The sequence below is a fragment of the Ammospiza nelsoni genome, chromosome Z, assembly GCF_027579445.1.
Source record: "Ammospiza nelsoni isolate bAmmNel1 chromosome Z, bAmmNel1.pri, whole genome shotgun sequence".
NCBI classification, from domain to species: Eukaryota; Metazoa; Chordata; class Aves; order Passeriformes; family Passerellidae; genus Ammospiza; species Ammospiza nelsoni.
Window position 1 is genome coordinate 52,817,859 of NC_080669.1, and position 24,445 is coordinate 52,842,303.

The window sequence follows — 24,445 nt, forward strand, 5'->3', positions numbered from 1 at the left end:
TCTAGACTGGATTCAAATACACCAGAGAAAGACAGTTCGAAGGTTACTCAAATAACAAATCTAAAACGTTTTGGTTACTATGAGTAGCTATCGGCTGTACTCAGAGAATGACTGCTTCTTTGAGAGGCTTCTCTGTGGGTAGCAATCTCTCCTCAGCAGTAAGAGATAGCTTTGTACCCTGTCTATGCCATTTATTCCTGTGGTTGGTAGGAATGTGTTTGGAAGCTGGACAAAACAAGATTTATTCTGAGAGTGACAGGGAAACAGCAGACAGATTGTTGAATGGAACTGCTGGGCTGTTTAAACAAATAAACTAAATCTAAACACAACAGCAAAAGCAATTGTAATTTTGATCTTACTTTGTAATATAAGATCTTTAGTAGCTAAAGAGCAATTACAGTGATACAGGAAGAATATTGTTCAGGAAATTAAATTTCTCTAGATGTTTAGTGCTGTTTTTAGGTTGTTAGCTCTCTCTCAAGCAGCTATGAATTTCCCATTTACATGCTTATTATGCCAGCCAAACAGCTGGAAAAAGCTATCCTTTTATCTGTCTTCTCATCTGCATGAAAGTGCATAAAATTAGGGGTCCCATTATGTCTGTAGAAATGCAGCTTACCTCTCCTGCTTTTGAAATGTGCAGCTGAGGAAAGGGAATCAAAGTGTGGCTGTGGCGATTCTCTGTTTTCAGTAGGTAAATGAAAGTAGAAGAGCATTTTGGTTATAGAAACTCATTCTAAAGCAGAAGAGTTTCACCATGGAAAACATCCTAAATTATAAATGTATGGGAGAATATACTAAAATAATCAAATAATAGCATTATAAAGCCCTTATGCTTTGATTTAAATGAGTGGAATGTGCAAAATTAAAAAACAATGACAGTGCATATAGTTTTTAAAATACAATATGCGTTCTATTCCTGGACCTGCACAAATGCATGTGTGTATACACACACTCCCATTTTCATTCTCATTTTCTCTCTCTTTTTCTCTCTCTTTATGTTGCCACAAGATTGTTTCTAGCTTGTTTCACAGTTTGTTTCACATATAGATTGTTTCACAGGCTCTGTGCCAGCTTTGTAGAGCAATTAAAACAAAGTTTACATTAAAAGAAACCAACAAAACAAAATCCAAACAGCAGCATAGGTTGAAAGTTGGAAAGCAAACTTGTAGTAATGTTTTTCTTAATCTTTTATCCTTTGTAAACTCTTATCCTTCTGACTCTGAGACATCACAATGTCTTGCCATTTTTTTCACCCTTCTAATTTCATTCCACGCATACATGGAGCCAGATTCTTATTTTTTTCATACAGGTTGGACTGAGACTCTAATAGAGATCATTGTTAAGATGAAAAATTTATGTCTCCTATTGTAGTATGACATGCAAAAATGCTTATTGTGCTATGAGAACAAGTGCTTGAAAATTGGTAGGCTGACCCAGAAGCTGGTATCATCCTTACCATTATGAAATGTAATAATTGCCAGACCTTCTACAAGAAATATTAGAAACAGGCAGACAATTGCTTTTAATATGTCAGTTTTCTTTTCCTCTTCTTTTTCTTTTTCTTTTTCTTTTTCTTTTTCTTTTTCTTTTTCTTTTTCTTTTTCTTTTTCTTTTTCTTTTATTTAATTTTTGTTATATTTTTATTTTTATTTAATGAATCTTATTTTTATTTTATAAACATTAACCTGTATATATATAGAATATGCAATGTGATATTTTACTGTAAGCTGGGATAGCTTGGCTGTTTGGTGCGTGGTGTATGCTCTGGCCAGTTTTCCTCAAATAACTGTAACTAAATTTACTGATGGCTTTGGTGTAAGCAACAGCTATAATGGCATTTAATATGGGATGCACAGATAAGAAATGATTGATGGTAAAATGCTTTTGCTTATTCCAAAGTAGCTGGTATTAAAATGGTGGGGGATTGTTATGTATGGAAAGCTATTTATTTGAGGATATTTAAGGTTTTTATCCTACCTACTTTGTAATAACTCTTTCAAAGTTTCCTTTCTTACCTCTGTATTTGACCAATAGCAGAGTTCCTGCCCTGATTCAATACTCTAGCAAATATTTATATTATGTAGCATGTGTGATACTATATATTTGATTTCTTTTTTTAAACACTTGTCATTTAGGATAATCGGTCAAATCTCTCTGCAGTGACAGTATTGATTTGTCCAAAGCTTCATGCAATATGATGACAGTCTATTCAGTCACTTTTGTTCTGGAAACAATCTCTGCATTGTCTTACTCCAAAGAAGAAATGGTGATGAGAAGGTGGGATAGGACGTGGGCCCCTACTGAACACTGCGAATTACCATGGCACATATACCTTCGCTTTGCATGGTACAGATCCAAGGTGTCAGGGGTGAAACATTTCTTTGTTTTGCCTTTCAATAATAGCTTTTTCAGTGAAAAAGAACTATCCCAGTTGTTGCTGTGATACTTGTGTCCTTGTAGCACATGTGGCTGACAAAATCAGACGGAAAATATCATGTTCATTGCATGTAAACTCCAAAAACAAGAGAATATCAAACACGTGAAGATTTCATTAAAAGTGTTATTTGAAAGCAAAAAGTTATTTTGTAATCAAAAGGTGCTTAGAAAGGCTTTCATTACAAAAATACCTAAAATAATCTGGTGCTTCATTTAGTTGTCTGTGATTTGGTATGGAAACAGTGTCTTCCTACTATTTATCCTAGTCTCTACTCAAACATCATTTGAGAGAGATTATTATAATTGTACAACATAAAATCTATTTTAAACTGCTTTCGTATTGCTTATGTACAACTCAGAGTGGGCATATTATTGTGTTTATGAAACTCTAGGGAGCTACAAGAACAACTTACATGACAGCTAATTTCTGAAGTATCTTTTTTGCAATGTTCTTTCTGTCTTAATTTATGTTTTTCCTTAATTTAAATTCTGTGGATTAGAAAGTCATATACTGCTTAAAACTTCTGTGTTTTATTATCCACTAAAGAGGCAATCAACACTTCTATATTGGAATTCAGATAAAATCTTGATTTAAAATTTCTCCCAGGCCCTTTCAAGATGAGCTTAACATTTTTAACATCTATTTTTGAAAAGAAATATTAGCAAATTGTTATTAGCATCATCACTGTAAGTTTGATACTATGGCGATACAGAATCAGAGTCTAGTTTCAAGCTAAATACGTCTTAATGCCTACCACTGCTTGCACATTGTCTTTTTTTGTGTCCAAGGAATACCTCAATTCCAGATTTTGTCCTCTGTATTGAGGGCAAGAAAAGCTGTTTCAAGTGTTAGAAACTGAAATATGGGAATCATGAGCCATAATTTTGATGTTATTCACTTACTATACCAGCAAACTATTTTTAAAAGAACTGCTAGGATGCTAAATTTTTATCATTGTTTTAAAGAAGTAAGTGTTAGAAAGAGATCATAAAAGCAGTAAGATTTGACCGTAGCTGAGTAACACACAATAAAAATATAATCTGGGAAAATCTGTTCTTCAGGTTTATTTATTTGCAACTCAGTAGAATAGTGTATGTAGTGCATATAAGTGGGAACTATGGTTTAGATACTTCTTAAAGAGAAAGACAAGAGAAAAACAAGAAAAACAAGACAAGAGAAAGACGAGAAAAGACCGGAAAATTTATTATTTCATTTATTTTTTAACTCAGAATTATGACCTTGAGCCTGCCAAGTAGTAACTTTTCTCAGAAAACTTTTCTCATGGGTCTAGGCTCTCTTCAACAGCATCTGTTCCCTGAGCCACCTGCTAGTAAAGAATAATGAAGAGCAACACAATATATTTTAGTTCTTTTTATTGCATATTTCTTTATTTTAAAAGCATTATAAACATGAGAAAATCTTCATTATATCCCTGGGAAACCTTTCCAATTAGTAAAAACATTGTGTTATTTTCATTTTGTGCATAGGAAAGCTTGCACAGAAATGGGAAGTGCAACTGGCTGAGGCTAAGGAGCAAGCCAAGAATCAAACTGTGAAGAGAATTTGAGAGTTTTTGACTTCTGTTTTTATGTCTGCTTTATTCTACCTGTTAGCTGAGGATAGATCTTGGGAGAAAAATATGCCTTACATTTATCTCAGTCTTTAAACTAAACCTGCTATGTCAAAGAGAATTTTATTGATCAGGTCCTGGAAAGTTTTAAATTATTAGTAGTAGGAGTTAAGCCCATTACTGTTGTTATGCATCCAGACTCACACTGAACCTGTATTTCTATCATACCAGCTCAGACACATCAAACTCTGACTGCAGTATCTGTTGCGAAGAAAAACATACTTAATTACTGTGGAAAGCAAAACTGAGTCAGCATTTAAGTGCACTTTTCTCAGTGGGAAAAATTAATGGGAATTTTTGAGGCTAAGTGGATGCTAGAAGCTTCAATGTTTGTGGCATGCAAGCTTTGGTTTTTAAGAGAGTCTTCTGTTCTGTGGTGCTATATGAATCCGGGAATCATTCTGGAGAACTATATAAAAATAATTCTTTTGGAAAAGAGCTGCATTGTCTTGGTGCTTAAAAGATGTAGGGAATTTGTAAAGATGGCAGATCCTGTATCAGAACACTTACTTGCATAATAGTATTTCTTAGTATTTGAGCATAACTTCACGACACAATTAGCTCTGCCCCTCATCACCCAAATAAAAGGATTTTTGTAAACTTATGTCTAGCATTAAGTGAATTATTTAAATCTGATGCCCAGCTGGAGGACATGGAGGACAGTAGGCACTGTGTACAGTCCAGTCCATTAAATATTCTGAAATCCTTTTTAAAAATTGGAATTTCCATCCACTCTTGCTCTTTTACTTAACAATAGTAAAATTTCTAATTTTTCACTTTGATTATTTATTTATCTATATAGCATAGACTGGAAGCAGATGTTAATGTAAATTGTAGGTGAATAGTCTATGTGTGCATGTATTTTTTAGTTTGGGAAAGAAAATAGAATTATTGTTTAAAATATGTATTTTGAAACAGTTACTTTCAAACAATGGATAATCTGAAAAAAATCTTTAACAATACTACGTGGTTCCAGGAACGTAAACCTAATTTTATCTTTCCCCACAGTGGGTAGTATCTTCTCCTTCCCAACACTTTGCTTTTGGTCAAGTTGAGGACTGAGAACAGACCTTGCCAGTAAAATAAGGAAAAGAAGGGTTGGGATACTTCAGCACATTCCACATCCTTTGTCACTTGGTTTGCTACTCCATTCAGCAGCAAGCCCATGTTTACTTTTTTCTTATTTTTGTCTTTGATCCACCTTCTTGTTACCCTTCATTTGAGTTGCCTGGTTCATCCTGAGTTGAGCTTTGGCTTTACTGGTGCTATGCCTGAAAAGCCAGCGGATACTTCAGTATGCCTTCCTGTAAATGTTTCTTCTTCCACCACCTGCACTTCTTTTTTATCTCTATCAGAGGTTCTCTGTTCAACCAATTTGGTGTTCTTCTATTGTTTCTAAGCCCTCAATCACAGTTTATCAGTTACATTATAAGAAAGTGAGTAAATGACTGATTATGTAGTATTTTTATGATTAAAGTACTATTTTAATATTCAATTTTTGTTTAATTGAAGTCCTGTATGAATTCCATAAAAGGGGGAAGGGGGATTTTTAATATGACTACATTCTTTGTTTTTGCATTTCCATAATTTTCTCTGTATTAAACAGAGTAGGATACTGTTTGCTTGTTCCATAGCTTTCATTTTTTAAAGAGACAGATCATTTGCTAAATGACCCCATTAAATTATTTCTCTTGATGATTCTTCTTAGTCTATTGAAGTCATCTGCTTAGATGGTTATTGGTGTTAAGGTCTACAGCTACCATGGCTCACCTTCTCAGGATATCTCAGAAGTAAAAGACTGTTTCTAATGGGTTAAAGTTTCAGTGAGGTGGGGGAAGGCTGGGCATTCATCAACACAGCTTTACTTTCTGTACCATAAGTGGTCAATGTATTCTACTAATCTTTCTTAAAAGATTTGTAATTTTCAGGTATTGTCTGCCTGTAATTTTCAAGTACTGCCTGAAACTACAGGCATCTGTAATTTTCAGGTACTGCCCAAAGAAGTATTTTGTTAAAATACTTTAGTCAGTCAAACCCAAATTCCCACACTATTCAAAATTGTAAGAAATTGAACATAGTGATTCTCTAATGATAGTGCAATGTGAAAAGTAATGCATAACAAAATAATATCTTAAGATATACTTCTTCACCATGCCTTACTTACATCAATTTAGAGATGACAAAAGAAGTCAGAAAGCCTATCCAGACAAAAGAATACATTTCACAAGGATTTTTTAATGTTGGAAACTATTCTTTTACATTAGCTTCACTAATGACGATGTGTTGGGCTCTCTCTGATTGACATTTCATTCACCTTCATAGCAGCAGCATATAAATACAAACAAGAAACTGGACTGCTGAAGGCACATAAAGCTAAGGGAAAAAAGAAATCATTTCAAAAGAGTGATTCAGGCAGCAGTTTGGGTGAATCCGGCCTTTGGGACAATTTCATCCAAGCTGCCTCGGCCCAGAAGGTTATGGTTCATTGTTGAGAGAGAGCACGGAGGAGCTTAGAGGCAACTGGTGCAGTTGTAAGAAGAATAATGCCTGGTCTCTGAGCAGCCAAAGCGCATAAGAAGGAAAATCAAATCAGAAACATATTAATTCTGAGCATTTACGTCTTTCTATGGGTTTGCATGCAGAGTTGCTATTGTGTGATCTCTGTTAAGACTGATTTACAGGTTTTATGGTCATTTGTGATTCTTTCTCTAAATTAGCAAGTGACAAGGAGTTGCACAGGCAAAGAAAAGTGTCCTGGTTTGGAATGGGAGGAAATTCAGGGAAGCGATGCAAAGCTTCTTGTGTAACTGACAGTCTGCTGAACCACTGAGAAGCTGGACACGCCTCTGTGAAACACACTGGTTAAAGACGAAAAAGCTCGGGAACCTTCTCTTTCCCTTCCAGTCAGGAGCGAGGGGACGTGGCTGGGCAGGCCCCGTTCGGGGTCGGGGCCGGGGCCACTAGTCCTTCCCAGGGCCGGGCTCCCTTTCCCCGGGCCGCTTGCCGGCTCCTCCCCGCTTCCCCCACCTGCTCCTGGGCAGGGAGAGGGGTGCCGCGGGCCGGATGGAGCCGGCCTTGCTAACACCTGGCTGCTGGCTGCAGCTCCCCGGCCCGAGGCCCAGCCGTGTCCCGGCAGCAGCCCCGGTCGGTGCCGGGATTTCACCCCCGTGGAAGTTGCCCGCAACCATCGGGCAGGGGGAAGGAGAAGCCAACCCCCGCCCCAATGCCGATGTGCTGCTGCTGGGTGACGGCCTGGCTCCTCGGATCCGAGCCGCCTCCCCCACCTGCCATCTAGAGCACCCAGTTCGACCGGGGGTCAATGTAACTATTTGAAAAGCCCAGGCATGATGGGCACCTTTCAGTCTTTCAGTGCTTCAGTCCTTCCTCGAGTGAGAGAAAGGAACAAGAAGCAAGTATGTAAAGCAACGACATAAAGACGTCAAGGTCAGTGAGGAGGAGGTTAAGTCCCAGATGGGAGGCGTGGGGAGATGCCTTGTTTTGGAGCTGAAATCCTCTTGTAAGCTATGGAGAAAGGACTCTTTCTCCTTATAACGCATGAAATTATGGGGAGATTAAAGTGTTCAAATTGATATCCAGCAAAGGCCTCCATGCTAAGACAAGCAGATGTTGAAGTGGCTATGATCCCATTAGAAGTTTGAGCAGAGAAAGAGAGTAGTCCTGTGCTTCCAGGAGAAGAAGATCTCTGTTCCCAGGGATGAAGATGATTTTAGAAATAGATAATGAGAACTTTTGCCTTTGAACAGCTCATCTTTAAAACAACACCCCATAAGTCAACATGGACAAGCTGTGGGAAGGCTTGTGGCAGTGGGAAGGATTTCAGGGTGGCAGGGTTCCCCAGGCGGCTGCTATTCATGATGAAATTGAGAACCATGAGAGGACTGTTTTCTTTCCTCTTGGGGAGAAGTCTCCATAACCTTAACAAGAGGAACTTCTCTCCCTCAGTGAGCTTAAGAAAGACTATTCCAGAGGTGGTAAACTGTCTGGAAATTTCAGGCTTTGTTTCTTTACAATGTCAGTGGAAAAGAGGTTGTGGGGGGAGGAGAAGTGTTCTGTAGGGTTTGTTTTGATTCTTACTACTTTTTTTAAATTTAGTTACTTTTAATAAAATTTTCATTATACCCTTTTAAACTTTGGAGCCTGCTTTGCCCTTCTCCTAATCCTGTGCAGGAAGTAAGTGTATTGGTGATTGGCGAGCACCAAACCTGCTACATTTCTTTGGTCCATTGGCCAGGAAAATGTCAAAATTGGGGAAACCTTAAATTGGCGAACCAAAACCACTACAAGAGGGTCTGGGCTGCATAGGGAATCAAGAGGTTGTCAGCATTTCTTACATCACTTTAGTACAATTGTGTGCAGAGAAGCTTCCGATCACATAACCTAGTAATTAGGGTTCATAGTATAATTGGGTGCTATTTAAGCCCTTATTCTCTTTATAACTTAAGCTATCCTTGGCTAAAAAATTCTCAAAGAGGGAAGTGAGTGGATTTTAAGGAGATTACTTTCCTTTGTAGGTGTATAAATTATGGCTATCCAGTTCTTTCTTTTGTCAGATATCTGTTTATGGCTAGTGCAGGTTACAGGATGCTGTCTAGAAGACTCTTGGTCTGGTAAAGTGTAGTCATTCTATCACAAAATGCATCATCATAGTTGTTTTTTTTCTAGACCATGGCCATCTGTTAATAGCATGTTTTTCTTCAGCTTGATTCTGCAGAAATTTCATCCATGTTCAAACTATTGGTAACCATAGCTTAACGAATACATAAGCATGTGCATAGCAAGGCCTTAATTTGTTCTATAATTTTATCTTTTTAACATATTTTCAGTAACAGTTCACATTACTATCAAATCATGCAGTTACAACAGAGTCCAAATGTCACTTTGGAATTTGAACATCCAACAGCTTTCAAGATTGATGTCTAAATAGTGTAAAATATAACACCCAAGTATATATAGAATAATTTAGATAGTGGTGATAAGGCGTTTCACTTGTAGGATTACACATTGGTGCAATGGAAAAAGAATTTGCATGATGTGAAAATTTGCAAAAATGTTATTTCATTAAATGACATAATTTTTTTGAAACTTTATTTAGAGAAAAAGATAATTTTGTATTCTTACTGATGAAACTTAATTTTCTTTTCACTATGGAGCAATTTCTCAGTTTAAATAATACAATCTCATATATATAATTAAGTATAAAGCTTAAATTGAGAAAGTCAGATTTTAATTTATTGAATTTATTTATCAATTCTTTGATTCCCTTTAAAAAAATAAAGTGGAGAAATCATAGAGCAGAAAATGAATAATGTTCTAGTTTGGAACACAGGGGAATAAGTGGGGTCTGAAAACAGAAAGTTGTTTTTTTTCATTTGGAATCAAAATGATAGATTGAAATGATCCATCATAGAAAGTGATTTCCACGTATACATTTTACACTAGGTGTACTCTCTGAGAACAGTTTTTTAAGTAAATTAATTCAACTACTAACTTTATTTTTCTGTTTCTAGTTTAAGGCTTCAGATTATCTTCTAGTATCCCTGTCATATCAGATAAAGACTGTACATTAGGTCTCTGAAAAGAAAATCAATCAGATCCTCCTCAGAAAAATCACCATAGTTTACTTTTCCATAAAATCATCTTTAAAAGGTATGAAATCTATAAAATGGAGATTAAAAGAAAGAATTTCAAAACTATCTTGAAAAAATATATGGACAGAGGTTTTTTTGCTATTGTAATAGGAAAGAAATTAGAAGGGCTATGCCATGAAAGGCTGCGACTCTGGTTTTACCTCTTTCCAAGCAGTGAGTAAATTTTAGGGGATGTTTTTCTTAGGTCTGTTGCTTTAACTTCTGAGTACAGACTGCCTACTGCATGAGATAGAGTAAGATCTGGTTAATGGGTATAACTTTTAACAAATTAAGTTTCTGTGCAGTCTCAGGTAATGTCTAGGTAATAGTTTTATTCTGTTCTCTCTTGCCACATCCCTTTTCAACTATAACTTTCTTTAACTCAAAGGTAACTCTTTTCTTTTTTCTGATAGAGGTGAGTGGTTGATTAAATACATCAGTTTGATGAGGAAAAAAGTGTTATTATATAGCTATAGGACCTCACAGCCCTTACTATTAAATATTTAATTATGACACTCTATGGCCATATCACATCAAACATGTCAGATATGTCTGCATTTTCTTAACAAAAAATAGTTTTTGATAGCTGTATAAGACAATAATTTTGTAAGCTTTGTGAGAAATTAATTGGACAGTAGAATTTGAGACATTACAGTTGAGACAAATCAGCAGTGTGGATTTTCAGCTGCTTTTATCTAGTTTTATATACAAGCAATTGGATGTTTATGACAACTTTGAAAAGTTTGAGGGAGTTGTGTCTTTCTCAGACTGCAGTTATACTACAGCATTGCCTCCCTTAGTTTCCTTCTGTTAATCTGTTTCAGCTCTTATCTCCTTTCTCCTCCAGATGCTTCCATTCCTACAGATGTTTATTATATTCCCCATGAACTGTTAAAACATCTATTAATCACCCATATTCTGCATTTCTTAGCCTGCCACAATGTAAGATAGTTCTCTTTCATGTTCTGTGCCATGTTTGTTCCTTATCTTTGACAGAAGACCCGAGTTCAATATGTTTCAAAGTTATAACTACTGGACCCGGCCATGACTGAGGGAATACCTTGAGTAGACTGCATACAGTAACTTACAAAATGTGTATCAGTGACTTATCCTATATAGAGGACCATGGTTTCTAACATATTTGTGTTAAAAAATTTATTTAATGCTTTGTGCTATTGTGGGAAATAACTGTCAGGTTTTTCATAGGTAACATAAATTCAAATGGGAACAGCACTACTTGGTATATATATAGAGAGAAAACTACAGCAAGATATTCAATAAACAGAAGTAAAGCTTGATGTCATGCTAATTATTTTCCACAGTCCAAGGCCTAATTGTATTTCACATTTGAAAAGTAAAAGATATGAAAAAATTCTAAGCCCCAAATATTGCTGTTGAAATGCCTAATTTTTTATGTATGCATGAATCAGTAGCAATTGCTCTTCTGCATCAAATGTGAGTATATAATTGTGCTTTTTGATTCACAGATTAATTGGTGTAAATTCTGACAACATCTATGCTTTTGTCATGTTTGACAAAAAATTCCTAAAATTAATAATTTTGTCCTGTTTATGTTTGACAAATAATTTGTAAAATTTGTCGACTTAGAACATTGAGTAGATGTAGAAAAATCTTGCAAAGCCTGATTCTTTTGCATGAAGAGATGGTGGCAAAATCCTTTTTAATTAAGTGGTGACAGGATGTGGACTACACAGAGGTGCTAAAAGCTGTGGGGGAGATTAATATAAAGACACCAGTAATCCGGGGTTTTCACTGGAGGTAGTTCTGTAAATTTAGCCTTAATTGAAAACAGGGGAAAAAAAGAATCTTAAGATTTTTTTGGTTGAGGAAAAATAACATGCTAGAGAGCAATTATTTAAAAATGCAGTAGAACTATGATATTTTTAATGTAGTAGAGGAGGAAATCACACAAAAAATGAAGGAGATATTATAAAAGCCTTTAAACCCCTAATATAAAGATAACAACATAAAGCAAGAAAAGTTGGGTTTTCTATAGTTTAAAAATCTTTAAGCTCTTCATTAACATGCTTATATTTCAGGCGATTGTTACTGGTTTCCTGGAAAAATCCAGAGCTGCTTGTGCTTTAGAGATTTACACAAAATAAAGTAGAAATTGACAACCTGAAAAACAGCTTCATCCCTACAGATAAATATCCTTGAGAGTTATATTTCTTTCAATATTAGTTAATACTGAATTTGTATTAGAAAGTTTTCTATGGTTCTGATGACCTTCTTCTGAAGAAAAAAGAGGATTTTTCTTCTTGCCAAATGCCTTAGTGCATAATCACATCATGTCTGTTGTGGTTTTCGGGATCTCCATTACTGTCAGTAGAACCTGAGCATCCCAAATCCCATGTCAAATGTAAGTAGCATTTCAATTACAGCCTGAATTTAAGAGCCGTTATTCCTTTGATGCGTGTTTGCCCTTACATAACACCTGTTGACAGATGTGAAATCTGCAATTTATGAGAAAGGTGAGGAATTTCTAGGAGTTTCTAGGTGTAAGGGTTTCCCCTTTGTTTGAGGACAGTGAGTTCAATATTGTGTTGTTTTGCCTTGATACACCAGGAACTTTGAAAATAAAACCTCGCGTAAAAAAAGCTCCAGCAGTAAAAAAATGTTAAAAATATTGGTGAAAGCAGTCTACCAAAGCCCAATAAAGATGAGAAACAGACCTTGAAGTGTGTTGAAAAAATTCAGGAATAAATTGTTCAAGTCATTTTAAATATTGAGCAGAAGTAGCCTGAGATGACCAGGACAGTGATGTCAGAGAACATGTATTAAAGAAAACTGAAATACAATTGTAGTTGTTGCAATTTTCAAAAAGCATTTTAGGTTTCTGCTTTTCAGCTTAAATATCATTGGCAGTAGAGTAGCTAAAAGTAATTGAAGTCAGAGAGGAGACATCCAAGCCTCAAACTTCTTAATTTTGATTTAGACCTTTGAACAGCTGCACTTGAAATGACAATAAATTTCTGCACTTCATTCTCAGAGTGTCAGCATAGTCAATGAAATAAAAATTTGCAAAGCCTCTGTAGAATGCTTTCCAATGAGCCTTGGTGATAGTGCAGGATAATAGAAGTAACATAGTCCTTGTAATACCGCAGTAGTAATTGTTACTTTCTTTTGCACCAATTCATTAGATGTTATTAGTATCACAATGAGAAAAAAAGTATTTGTGTGCTTTCTTTTGGCTTTATAGTTTATTTAGAAATCCAACAAAAAACAAAACGACTTTTTCTTGATCATTCATTTGATTCCAGGTGGTAGGACTAGGACCTTTAGCACAGGGAATTCAGTAATTGCTACCTGCTTTGTTTAATTAAAAATTATAGTTACTTTAAATAACATAGATAGCTTAGAAAGGTTATTAGATAAATAGGCTGCACTCCAGAAAAAGATTTTTGAAGATGTTTGGAGAAAACTTCTCCCTGTACAAAACATAGAAAGTCAAATTTGTAAGCCAAGCTTGAATGTGGTAAGGCGTTTGCCAAGAAGCAATGTGAAGACAAGCAAAGAAATCTCCTGGAAAAGCTATGCTACCAGTTTCATATGTTTTGTCAAGACTAATAAAAGGTGTATGGAGTATGACTGAAGTAACAAAGAGTACCAAGGAACTGTGGTGAAAATTAGTAAATTATATTGTTGAAATTGTTCAAATTATTATAATTTCTCCTTCTATGGTATTTTCCATATGAGAGATCAAAACCTGTATGATGTTTAATAGCTACATAGTTAGATAACACAAATGTATCAATTATACAGTATGCTTAACTAAGAATTAGGAGGGTATGCCCAACACATTGAAGAGTGCAAAATGCTTTGGAAAACAGTGGGAATATTTTTAATACCAGTAGAGTTGTGAAAGAGAATGAACTAAGAATATAAAATTCACTTAGAAGTTATAATTGGATTTTTTTCTCTCAATCATTTCAAGTGAAATTTCCCAACACTACCAGTTTTATGACAGCATTTACTGTCAGCACTTATTTCAGTAATAAAAGCAGTAAGTGGATCACAATTTCTTACTGAGCACTATCTCTCAGTCAGAGAAATCATGAGTGTTTAGCTACTGGTGGTGGTTTTAACTTCAACATTAAATGAATATTAGCTGTCCATCATAAATAAGATCAAAAGTGATGATTTCATCACCTGAGTGATCAGTGGAGTTCAAAATCCTAATTCCCTGATGTATGAGGTGTTTGCTTATACCTAAAATTCAAGTTTTAATGAAATAATTTTTTGTTATTTCACATTGTGAGAAAATAACCTGGTCGTTAATTTATTCTGTAAGTAGATATTGCAGTATTTGTTGCTTCCTAAAAGGATAAAGATTAAACAAAGTTTTGGGAAAGTATTCATTAGTAACATTTTATGTGCATGGAAAGGTGCTGTTTTGCTCATGAATACGCTCATGATACTGAATATGTGAACATTCTTTCTTTAAAGAGTTCCCTATTAAAAAAACATTGAGATGTATAATCTCCAAACCATCAGTAACAAAAGTGGAAAGATAAAATTTTCTGAGTTCCCCCTTAATTCTGAGGTGTTGACCACATTCTAACAATAGCAGCAGAGCGCTGATATTTTCCAGTATCCTTGACCCCATCTTAATCCCTTTTTGAGTACAAAATTAACACATTCTGATTGCACTGGGCCATGTTAGTACAAGCAGCACGTTGTCAAAGTGCTCTAAAAGAGGTAATAATTTCTAAGTCTAGTATTGCCTCTGTAAAGCTGATGATGAGCTAGAGGAAAAGCAGGGCAACAGTGCTTCAGTTAACAATGACCCAGGAGAGACACAGCTGGGAATGGTTTCAGAGTTTCTCTCTTTGTGATTACTGCCTTGGATAGTGACACACTGGCTAGCATCCCTAGAGGGTTTGTAAATTCTGCAAATATCAAGCAGAAGCTCAAATTTCTGTTTTATTTTTTTTAGAGGACAGAAAAGTATGTTTTAATAATTCCATCTTTATTTCTCTGCACTTGAAAATAGTGGTGAGAGGAAAGAAGGAGGTGAAGAGAATGGGTGGGTGCCATCTGAAGTGATAAGATCCGATAAAAGCATTCCACCACTTCTGTAAAAGTAATTTGAAAAACATGGCATTTTACTGTGCAAACAGTTGCCTATGAGATCTTTCACATTTGTCTCTGGAGGGCAGTTCTCTTCTTATGCAAGTGATTAATTCAACAAATGTGACAGAATTTTCAGCCAATGAAATTTCATATTTTCAGAGTATAACTAAACCTGATATATTATACAGGCTTCAGGCAAGTACTGCAATTTAAATAATGTTCACTTGTAGCTCAAATATGAGCTGAACACTCCCAAGTTTCAATGAAGACAGCAGAAAAACCTCCTAGTGGTTTTAGCTGGAGGACTGTCAAACCAATATGACCTAAGTTCAGAAAATAAAGCCATTAATATCAACAGGGTATTTCACAAGTATAACATGACAAATGACAATTTTGATAAGTAATGCTTTAAAACACTTTTTTAGTCTAAAGGTAACATGCTGCAACATAGACCTTTACTTTTAAGAATAACAGAAGGGAAATGCTACTTTCTCCTCTATCGTTCATTTAAATAACAAGTAACCCATCAGCATGCAAAATTACAATTTATTGTTCAAACTCTTAACATTTTTGATTACCAAAAACAAGGAATAAAGGATGTTTTAACTGGAAATGTAGTTTGTTAAGAAAAATTACAGCTATATGACTTGCTTGCTGAAGAATAATTTATTTTTTAAAAATGACCAATCCTTATTCTTGAGTATGTAACTAAAATATGAAGTTTCTCCTCTGTTATAGATTCTTACACTTCAGTAATTTCAATGATTATATTTTAAAATTTTGCTCTGTATCTGACAAAGTTAAGATTAGGTGCGTGTTAGGTAAGTCTAGAAACAGAAATATATGACACAGATAAATGTAATTTTATTTTCAATGCTGTTTCCAAGAAGAAAATATACTCTATTGTTCATTCTAATGATGCTATAGAATCTACTGTTTTATTTAGAAATACAAGTAAAAAAGATAATGTATATTTTCAGGAGGGCTTGAGTGTAATAACTGGAATCTATTGGTATTAACCTTTCCATTCATTTGTCATTTTACTACCTGAGAACAGTCAGCCAAAATACATGTATTGCTATTCCTGCAAAGTGACTTCTTTAAAGCTAATTTAAAAACATTTTTACTTTTTCTTTCTATCTTGCTTGATAAAGTTGGAGACTGTTAAACTGTTAAAGCTGAGTGAGAGCTTAAAAAAATTAAAGAGGTGAAGAGAAAAATGTATCTAATTAAAAGAGTTGTTTCAACATAACCCAACTAGAAATATTGGTTCAGTTGAATTGCTGAAATATGTAGAAGGGTCTATTTTTTTTTTGTTTGTTTGATTTTGTATCTTAAGGAGAATTTAAATAACAGATATAAGGGAGGCTTCAGTAACCCAAACTCTGATCAGAAATTTCAAAACACATCAAGACAATGAGTAGTAAGTTTCACTTATGGCTTGTGTAATAAAATGGACCCCTGGAATTATATTGCCTAGTTCTGAATAAATAGCTTATATATCTTTATTCAAAAGCTCAGTCTTTACCAGTTAGAATTTGAATTTTCTAGCAGCTTTAAAAAGAGATTGATGAAAACTTTAAGTCATACAAAACTCACCTGCCTCACCTTTAAAGTTTTTGTCCTAATGCTTGTTATTTCAGCATGGTTTAATGCTTCTTTTTTGCCAAGAATTCAGTGCAACTAGATTTAAGAGATTTTTTTTAACTGGCAGACTTTTGTGTTTGTCAGAAGTCAGAGTAAAATCAAGATGATATCAAGCTGTGCAATGTCTTACAGAAATTCAATGCTCATAAATGCCTAAAACCTGAAGTCACTATTTTCGATACAAGTGTAAACCTAAAAAAATATTTTGGACATCACTCATGGTCCTCTGAAGTGTGCTGATCAGTAATTCAACCGATAGAACATAAGAGAAACTGCAGAAGTATCTTTATCCTTCAAACCTTGTTCAAAGTGGTAAAGTGCTTAATTAGTGATGTTTTTCCTGATCAATGGATGATGAAGAGTAGCTGTATTATCTGGGAACTACTTTGGAAAAAAGTTTCAGTCAATGTAGCACCATCCCCTATTGCTACGTAAAAAAGAAACTCCACAGAGGCTGTCTTAGGGTTTTATGCTTAGTCTAATCTGCTGCTGTGGTACAGTGGAGAAGAGGAAATGGGAGGAGCACTACCTGTGCTAAATCCCTCCTCTCACTCTTGTACTGTCCAACTGGTAAAATAATAACTGCTGCTGTTGTTTCCTACTTCAGCAGCAAATCAAGGCAGTCAAGTAAATGTTAAGGTCTGTCCCCTTTTACGTTCAGTAATTATATAGTGCTAGGGAGAATTGAGCTTGTGGTTTTCAGCATGCTTCTGAAATAGAGGGAGTCTTTGCTCTCTGCTTCAAGTGGGAGGTTACATGAAATTGTGAACTTAGTGGGTGCAAAATGCCTTTCATCTCAGTCAGCTCAGCTTTTCATCAGGAGAGCTCTGCATCAGCCTGGGGGTGTCAAAGCCCAGGCTTTAGCTTTGTCTGTCCATGCAGCTGCACTATCAAATACTTGGTTCTTACATACCTGACATATTTTAAACTACCTGAGTAAAAGGAGAGGGTTGGCTTTGTATGTCAGGATATTTTTCTGTGTCTGGTTTGTGATGAATGTTTTGCACTGGACTAAACTCAGTGCTTTAATACACAAAGCAAGAATACAATCTATACTGAAAAGCTATGCTTTTACAATTGAAATGTCAATAAATTCAAAGAAATATCTTCCTGGTATTCATAAACTCCATAAGAAATAGAAATTATGTGCTTACATGAAATTGTTAACTTTGGGTTTATATTCAGACTTTGAAAGGTATGTAGTACTTTGTATTGTAGCAGATATTTACATGGATATGATTTTTGATTTTCTTTATATTATAAATTAATGTGATATCTATGTTACTGATTCTAAGTAGATCTTTGAATCCATTGTGACTGAACACAGGAAAGGCTAAAAAGCACTTAAAAATATCATTTGTAGGGTAATAAATTAGGCACCTTAATTAGACTTATGTATAGAAGACACCAGATAAGATAGCTAATCAGATTGCAATGTTGGGGTTTTTCTTCAAAACTAGAAAGTGTTAAATGTTAAAGTGTTAAAATGTTAAGTGTCCTCACTTAAAAATATATCAAAAATAAATCCCCAGGGAACTACCTGCAGGAATATCTTCCACAAACTGGAAAAAACAGCCTTACTAATATGTGATAAGACTCAAACTTGCATATTTATACAGTTCTAGATTAATCCCCTCTTTATCATGTTAATAGTAATTTCAGTAGAATTAGATTATGGAGTAATTCCATTATTTACAAAAGGCGTTAAAAAAAAAGATTATTGGTTGTTGATTTCTTTCTGCAGTAGGATTTCAGAATACATATTGAAACAGATACAGTGATCTTAGTCTTACTGCCCCTTGTTTGCAATGGCAAAGAAGTTTGTGTAATGTAAAAAACATTATACAAACAGATTGTGCAATACCTATATGGGTATATTATTGTAGTATTTTATTTTTCTATGCTTTGAAGTCACACAACTAATAAAATATTCTATATTTATTCAGTCCTCTACTTTTTAAAGCACTCATTTTTTCCTTTTTAATAATTCATGCTTTCTGTTGAGTTATAGAATGATGATCTGCTGAATTCCTTTTACATTGCTAGCAGCAGGAATGTGTTTCTATCCTATGAGTCAGATGTGACACAAAAATTTATATGAACAGCTAGTGACTCTGCACTGTATCTGAAATTCAATCTCACTGGACTTAAAAGACCTTAGTGAATCTGTGTGTGTAAAATATGATACAGTTTCTTAAGTGCAATTGCACTGAATTATAACAGGAGAAGTATCAATGCTGAAGTCAGTGGTGAATTCTACTGAACAAAATGTACTGTCATCTATGTTCAGGTGTTACCATTGTTTCTTTTGTTGTAGAGATGATGCCAGTTATTTCCTCTTAATTTACCACTGTTTGCAAGGTCTGTAAACTATTAAAAAAGAATCTTCTCTGACATCAAGTGGGGGTATACTGTTAGCTTCTTAAGTAAATAGCTGAATAATTTCCTTTCTAATCCACTTATATGGGTTATCTCAATATACTGTTGTCTCCTTCAATGATATGTTTTTATCTCAATTTTCAACTTTTTTTCTATTGTACTTAGGTGATATATTTCACTTACATTTAAGCCAAAAATAAAAGACAGTGGTTTTTAAGGATTGTGTGTCATTATTATGCCAGGAAATGAAGGTAAAAAGCAAGGGGGTCCCCATTATTTTTCTCTATGTCAGAACTGCTTATCTTTAGTGCAGTACTGTCACAAATGTCTGTTACGAATTGCAGTGCTGTTCTGAAGGTGTAAGTGATATGGCAGTTTATCTAGCACACTGTGAATACTAGCACCATCAGCTGAAGAGAGCCTTCAAAATATTATCAAAACCTCTGTAAACAAATCTACAAAAGCAAATGGAAATGTTATTTTTTTGAGAGCAATTCTTTCTATTATTCTAAGTACTTCTTGAAAGCAAACACATCCTTTTAAAAAAATATTTGAAGGGTTAAGAATAAACATAAAATGGCATTCTCTTACAGGGTAAAATGTTACATTTTATTTTATGAATCTTTGTGCATTTTGGTATCATGTCCACAGAAACCTCTAAGGCAAGGCTCTCAAGTTGGGTATGGCCAGAGGAGTAGTTCTTATATTTGAGCCTCAACTCACCAAGGAGTTTCTAGTTTCTTGTGAGGGGGCTCATGCACGTTCTAGGAAAACGGAAAGAAAAGGCATTCTTCTAAATCACTTTCAGTTACAATTCTCAAATGTAGACTGTTCTATTGCTATTGAGTCATCACCAAACTTAGTACTTATGAGGATTCTGTGTGAAATAAGCTAGGCAAGTAAGAAAAAACTTGTCTTGACTTCATATAGGAAATATTGACAAAAACATATTATATACTTCTCTTTTTATTTGTGTGTTTGTTTGATTTTTAGATAATACTGCTAGCTTCCATTTATATATTGAATTTTGCAGGAAAATATAAATACTTTAAAATATGTTTTGTAAATGTTGTGCATGGTCTTAGCGTGCTGGTCATATAAATATTATTTTTAAAATTTAAATACAAAGATTGGTAGGTGAAATGAAATTCAGATATTTAAGAGTACCTGAACATATTTATACTTTTTTACATATACTTTATACATGGCCTTTTTACTGTGCCATGTCTTGTGCTCTATGGTACAGATTTTATTTGTGTGAAATTATGTAGTAACATTCTATTTGTGTCTTTTTGAGAAACACTTTGCAAATTAAGAACTACATTATTGTTAATACTGTAAAATGGGCATTCAAATGAAATACACCAATGCTGTTATTTGAAAAAGAGACTACTTTTATGAAGTCTCATTGGCATGAAGGTACAGTAAGGTTTGTGCACAAGAAAAAAATCACACACACAATCTACCAGAAACAGAAAAATGAAAAGAAAAAAAACCCAGTCAACCAACACAAAAACCAAATCAAAAACATTCAGAAAAGAATTAAGAATTCATGTAGATTTTATCATTAATTCTACTGCAGTACTTCAACTTCTTGTGCAAGTACTGGCATTTTATTGTACAGAATGTCATACTTGTACTGCATTTTCTGTGTTTCTCAGAGACGTTTTATTTATTTTAAATGCTAATATGCTTTGATTATCTGTCAAATTGAACTTTGTGTCTAAAACATTAGGCAAACTCTGAAAATATGAGATTGAATGGGGAATACCAAAAGTGCCTTATGAGCTCAAATATAAGTTCATTGCCAAAATGCCTTGCCAGTGTCAAACCAAAGGGCATCCACGAGGCTGCTGGTTGTTATTTGTGGAAAGTGGTGGTGGTTAAGGGAAATCCCTTTCAGCTGGGAAAAGGTCACTGTTACACCCACTCTTAAGTAAGGCAAGAGAAATATTGGAAGTACTATACCCTAACTTACTTAATGGTCTCACATGTATTGTGGAAAGATCCAAGCACACTTCTAAATCTATTTTCTAAAAGCAGGAAGACAGATAGAACTGCTCAACACTTAGATTTACCACAGGCAAATAATGTGTGTTTGACCTGATTGTGTTCCATTATGAAAAGACTGTTCAGGATACAGAACAGTGGGTGTAACACACCTTCAGTTTAGTAAGGATATTGAAATAATTCCTCAAATCATTTACATTTTGAAACTGAGCAAGTCTCAACTGGATGAACAGGCTGTTAGGTAGGACTGAAGTGTAGAGAATGGTCTTTCAGAATCTGGCTGGCAGGTTGTACATCACCAGAAGGGGCACATTCCAGAGCCCATGTTGAACTGTACAGTTTGGCACCCACGCACAATAACCTGAAGCAGAGGCTGGCAAGTGACTGACTAGATCATGGTCCCACTGGAAAGGATCTGGGAGCCTTAGTGGACTGTAGGGTAGGTAAAAGCTGACCAGTGCACTTTTCATCATAAATAAAGCAAACTATATGCCAAAGTGGCTGCCGGCAGTGGATGAATGGGAATGCTGGGAACCCAGAAGAGGCTACCAGGATGGCCCAAGGGCACATGACAGTGATGAGTGCTTGAGGGGACAGCTTGCTGGGTCTGGTGTGGAGGAGGTAAGAGGCAATCTAAAGGCAGCCTGCAGCTATGGGAAGATTAGTTGAAAAAGACAGCAAATTTAAGGTCTTGTCAGTGGCGGCATGCTGTTTAACAAGGGGCAAGGTCCCCTGATTGGGAGGTTCAGATTGAACATCAGGAAAATTGTCTTCATTAGGGATGTGGCGAAGCATCATAGCAGGTCATCCACAGAGGCTGGTGAATTTCTGTTGAAGGGCTTAGAGATTCAGAGAAAGCTGTGGCTGATGTGATCTGGTATTGATGATAACCCATTGTGAGCTTGAGGTTAGATTGGACAACCTTATGAAGGCCCTTCTAAATGGCAGTTCTGTGATTCTGTGCAATTATAGCGCAATTGATCACAGAAGTTTTGTCTAATTTTAAGGTAGAGGGAACTATCAAATGTGAAATACAGTCCCCTTGCAACATTCCTCTGGAGGTCAACAAGGATAAAAAGTTATTTCTCTTCTCTGAGTTTTTCACAGAACTGCATCCTATATGCCTATATTCAGTGATGAAACTATCCCCAGTTACATTTTGGGCATAATTCTCTCCTGTTGTCTGACTTGAGTCTATCTCTTTTCATTGCCCCATTTTTGTCTCCTGTACATGCTGTCAAAACTGCCACAGCCTGACACAGCTGGGAAAATGGTAGCATTTAAGATGTCTGGCTTGGAAATAGTCTTAGATATCTGGATAAAAAGCAGGAGAATTAGAACTTGACAAATGTGAGCTCAAGTCCAAGTTTCCTTCAATGGAAGTACTACTTTTGCTCTTTTCTGGTAATAATAATATATATTACAATTTATTATTTTCTTGGGGATTTTTGCTGAAATGAACAGTTTTTAGGGCAGGTGAGAAGACCTGAAGGGATGGTGATTACCAGGATTATCTATGAACTCATGGCTCAAAGAAACACAGGCTGAGTGTTTTGTCCAACAAAATCTTGTATGTATGAGTTTGGAGGGTGAGTCTTAATTTTAGGAGCACTGTATATTTAGAAAGGAAGGCTGATTTTTAGATGGGAGATGGGAAAAAAAAGTACATCAACACATTAAAGAATTTTCATAAGTGTACTTTTGCATTAATAAAAAATTAAGTTCAGAGAGAGATTTATGAGAATTAAGATGATTGCAGACCTCTGAAGGAAAGGGAAAAGGATTGGCAAGACCAATTTTATGATTGAGGAAGTAGAAGTTGTGCATGAAGCTAATCAGAACAATCTAATGAGTAGATGAACACTGATTAGAAGAAAATGTATGTTTTGGTAAAGATACTGTAGGAGAGACATTTTTGCAATGCTTTCTTAGTACTGATTAGTACTGCTTAGTACTGATACTCTGGCAAACAGAATAGAAAGACCAAGCAAATTCATATTAATAGTTTTCAAATGAACACTTGCATGTGTCCTTTTCATATTTTATCAGGAGGGTGGAGATTATAATTTTGCTCTGAATAACAACTGCTAGATTTTAGAATATTACCATACAGAACAAATATAATTTTTTTTTAAAAAAGGTAACTTAATAAAATTGAATTCCCTTCCAGTGTGACTTATTGGTTGTATATGGGCACAAAAAAATTTAAAATGTAAAACTAATTAAAAAGATCTCTTTAGTACGAAGTGCCTCTTCTGTAGATTTTAACTTTAAATAATTTTTTCCCGCGGCAGTTACAAAGTCCTGAAGCTAGTGGTATGTCATATAAAAGCTGCTCTGTAGCAGTAGGCTCAGCATCGCTATAATTAAACCTTCCTCGCCTTGATTTGCAGCCAGCCTTACTCCTTGCAGGGAGGGAGCTTACTCATCAGCGAAGACAAGACCAGGGGAAGGTTTCAAGTTGGGAAACACGATTTCTGAACCTGATGTGGACTGGAAGCACGATATAGGAAATAAGGAGTGGCGGGAAGGGGAATTTAAGTAGTGAGAACCCATTTTTAACCCACCTCAAAGTTCTCGGTGAACAGGGACGCGAGCAACTTTGCCACCTGCTGTCGCCCGGCAGCGAGAGTCCCTCCGGAGGGAGGCCTGTCCGGCCAGCAGCCGCGGCCCCAGGGCGGGAGACGGGCGCCTCAGGAGGGGCGGGCTGCAGCACCAGCGGCACTGACCCCCTCCGCATTCACTCCCGGTCCCATGCCCACCCCCGCGCCCTATCGGCATCCTCATCGCGCACTCTCCCACATCCCAGCGCACTCTGCCCCCAACCACTGCCCCCTGTCGGGTCTACTTTCCGTCGCCCCGGCTCCAGCCTGGCTTTAAATATTTCCGAGCGGGATGCCAGCCCCTCCTCTCCTCCTCCTCCTCCTCCCCCTCTCCCCGCCTCCCCTCCCGCGGAGCAGTCAAGACCCGGCGGCGCGGCTGCCCCAGTCGCTCCCACAGCCGGGCGAGGGGTGGCGCGGCAGGAGCTGTCCAACTTTTCAGCACAGTTTCCTCGCCGCTGCCCGCAGGAAGGCGGCAGCCGCCGCCCCTGCCCGCCCGCCCGGCGCGGCCCGACCGCCGGCAGCATGGAGGCGGAGAGCAGCAGCGGCTTGTCCGCGATGCCCAGCGGCAGCGACGGGGGCAACGACGGTAGCGGGGGTCTCAAAGCCCCGAAGCATCTGTGGCGGCAAGATCAGCACTACCCACCGCAGCTGCGACAGCACCAGTTCCTCCAGCACCAGCAGCACCCCGGGCAGCAGCCGCCGTCTCCCGTGTCGCGGGGCCGCTGCCTGGCCGGGGCTCGCGTCAGGCACCGTGGCTACTCCGACACGGAGCGGTACCTCTACTGCCAAGCCATGGACCGCGCCTCCTACGCCGTGGAGACCGGCCACCGGCCCGGCTTGAAAAAATCGCGAATGTCCTGGCCCTCCTCCTTCCAGGGACTCAGACGGTAGGAGAGGGCTTGGCCCAGCGCTCCGGCCGCGCGTGTGGGGGGTGCGGCGGAGGAGCGCCGCTCCCGGCCGCGGGGACGGGATTCAGTGGCGGCCGCTGAGG

At 36.8% G+C, this 24,445-nt stretch overlaps 1 protein-coding gene across 1 annotated transcript in view; it reads left to right on the forward strand.

Annotated features, from left to right (window-relative positions):
* The first annotated feature begins 23,976 nt into the window (after nt 1–23,976).
* The window catches only part of PDE4D (phosphodiesterase 4D), a 348,269-nt gene continuing 347,800 nt past the window's right edge, over nt 23,977–24,445 (forward strand). Inside the window, exon 1 of the mRNA XM_059491975.1 lies at nt 23,977–24,341. Coding sequence (XP_059347958.1) covers nt 23,977–24,341 — 365 coding nt within the window. The remainder of the gene's footprint in view (nt 24,342–24,445) is intronic.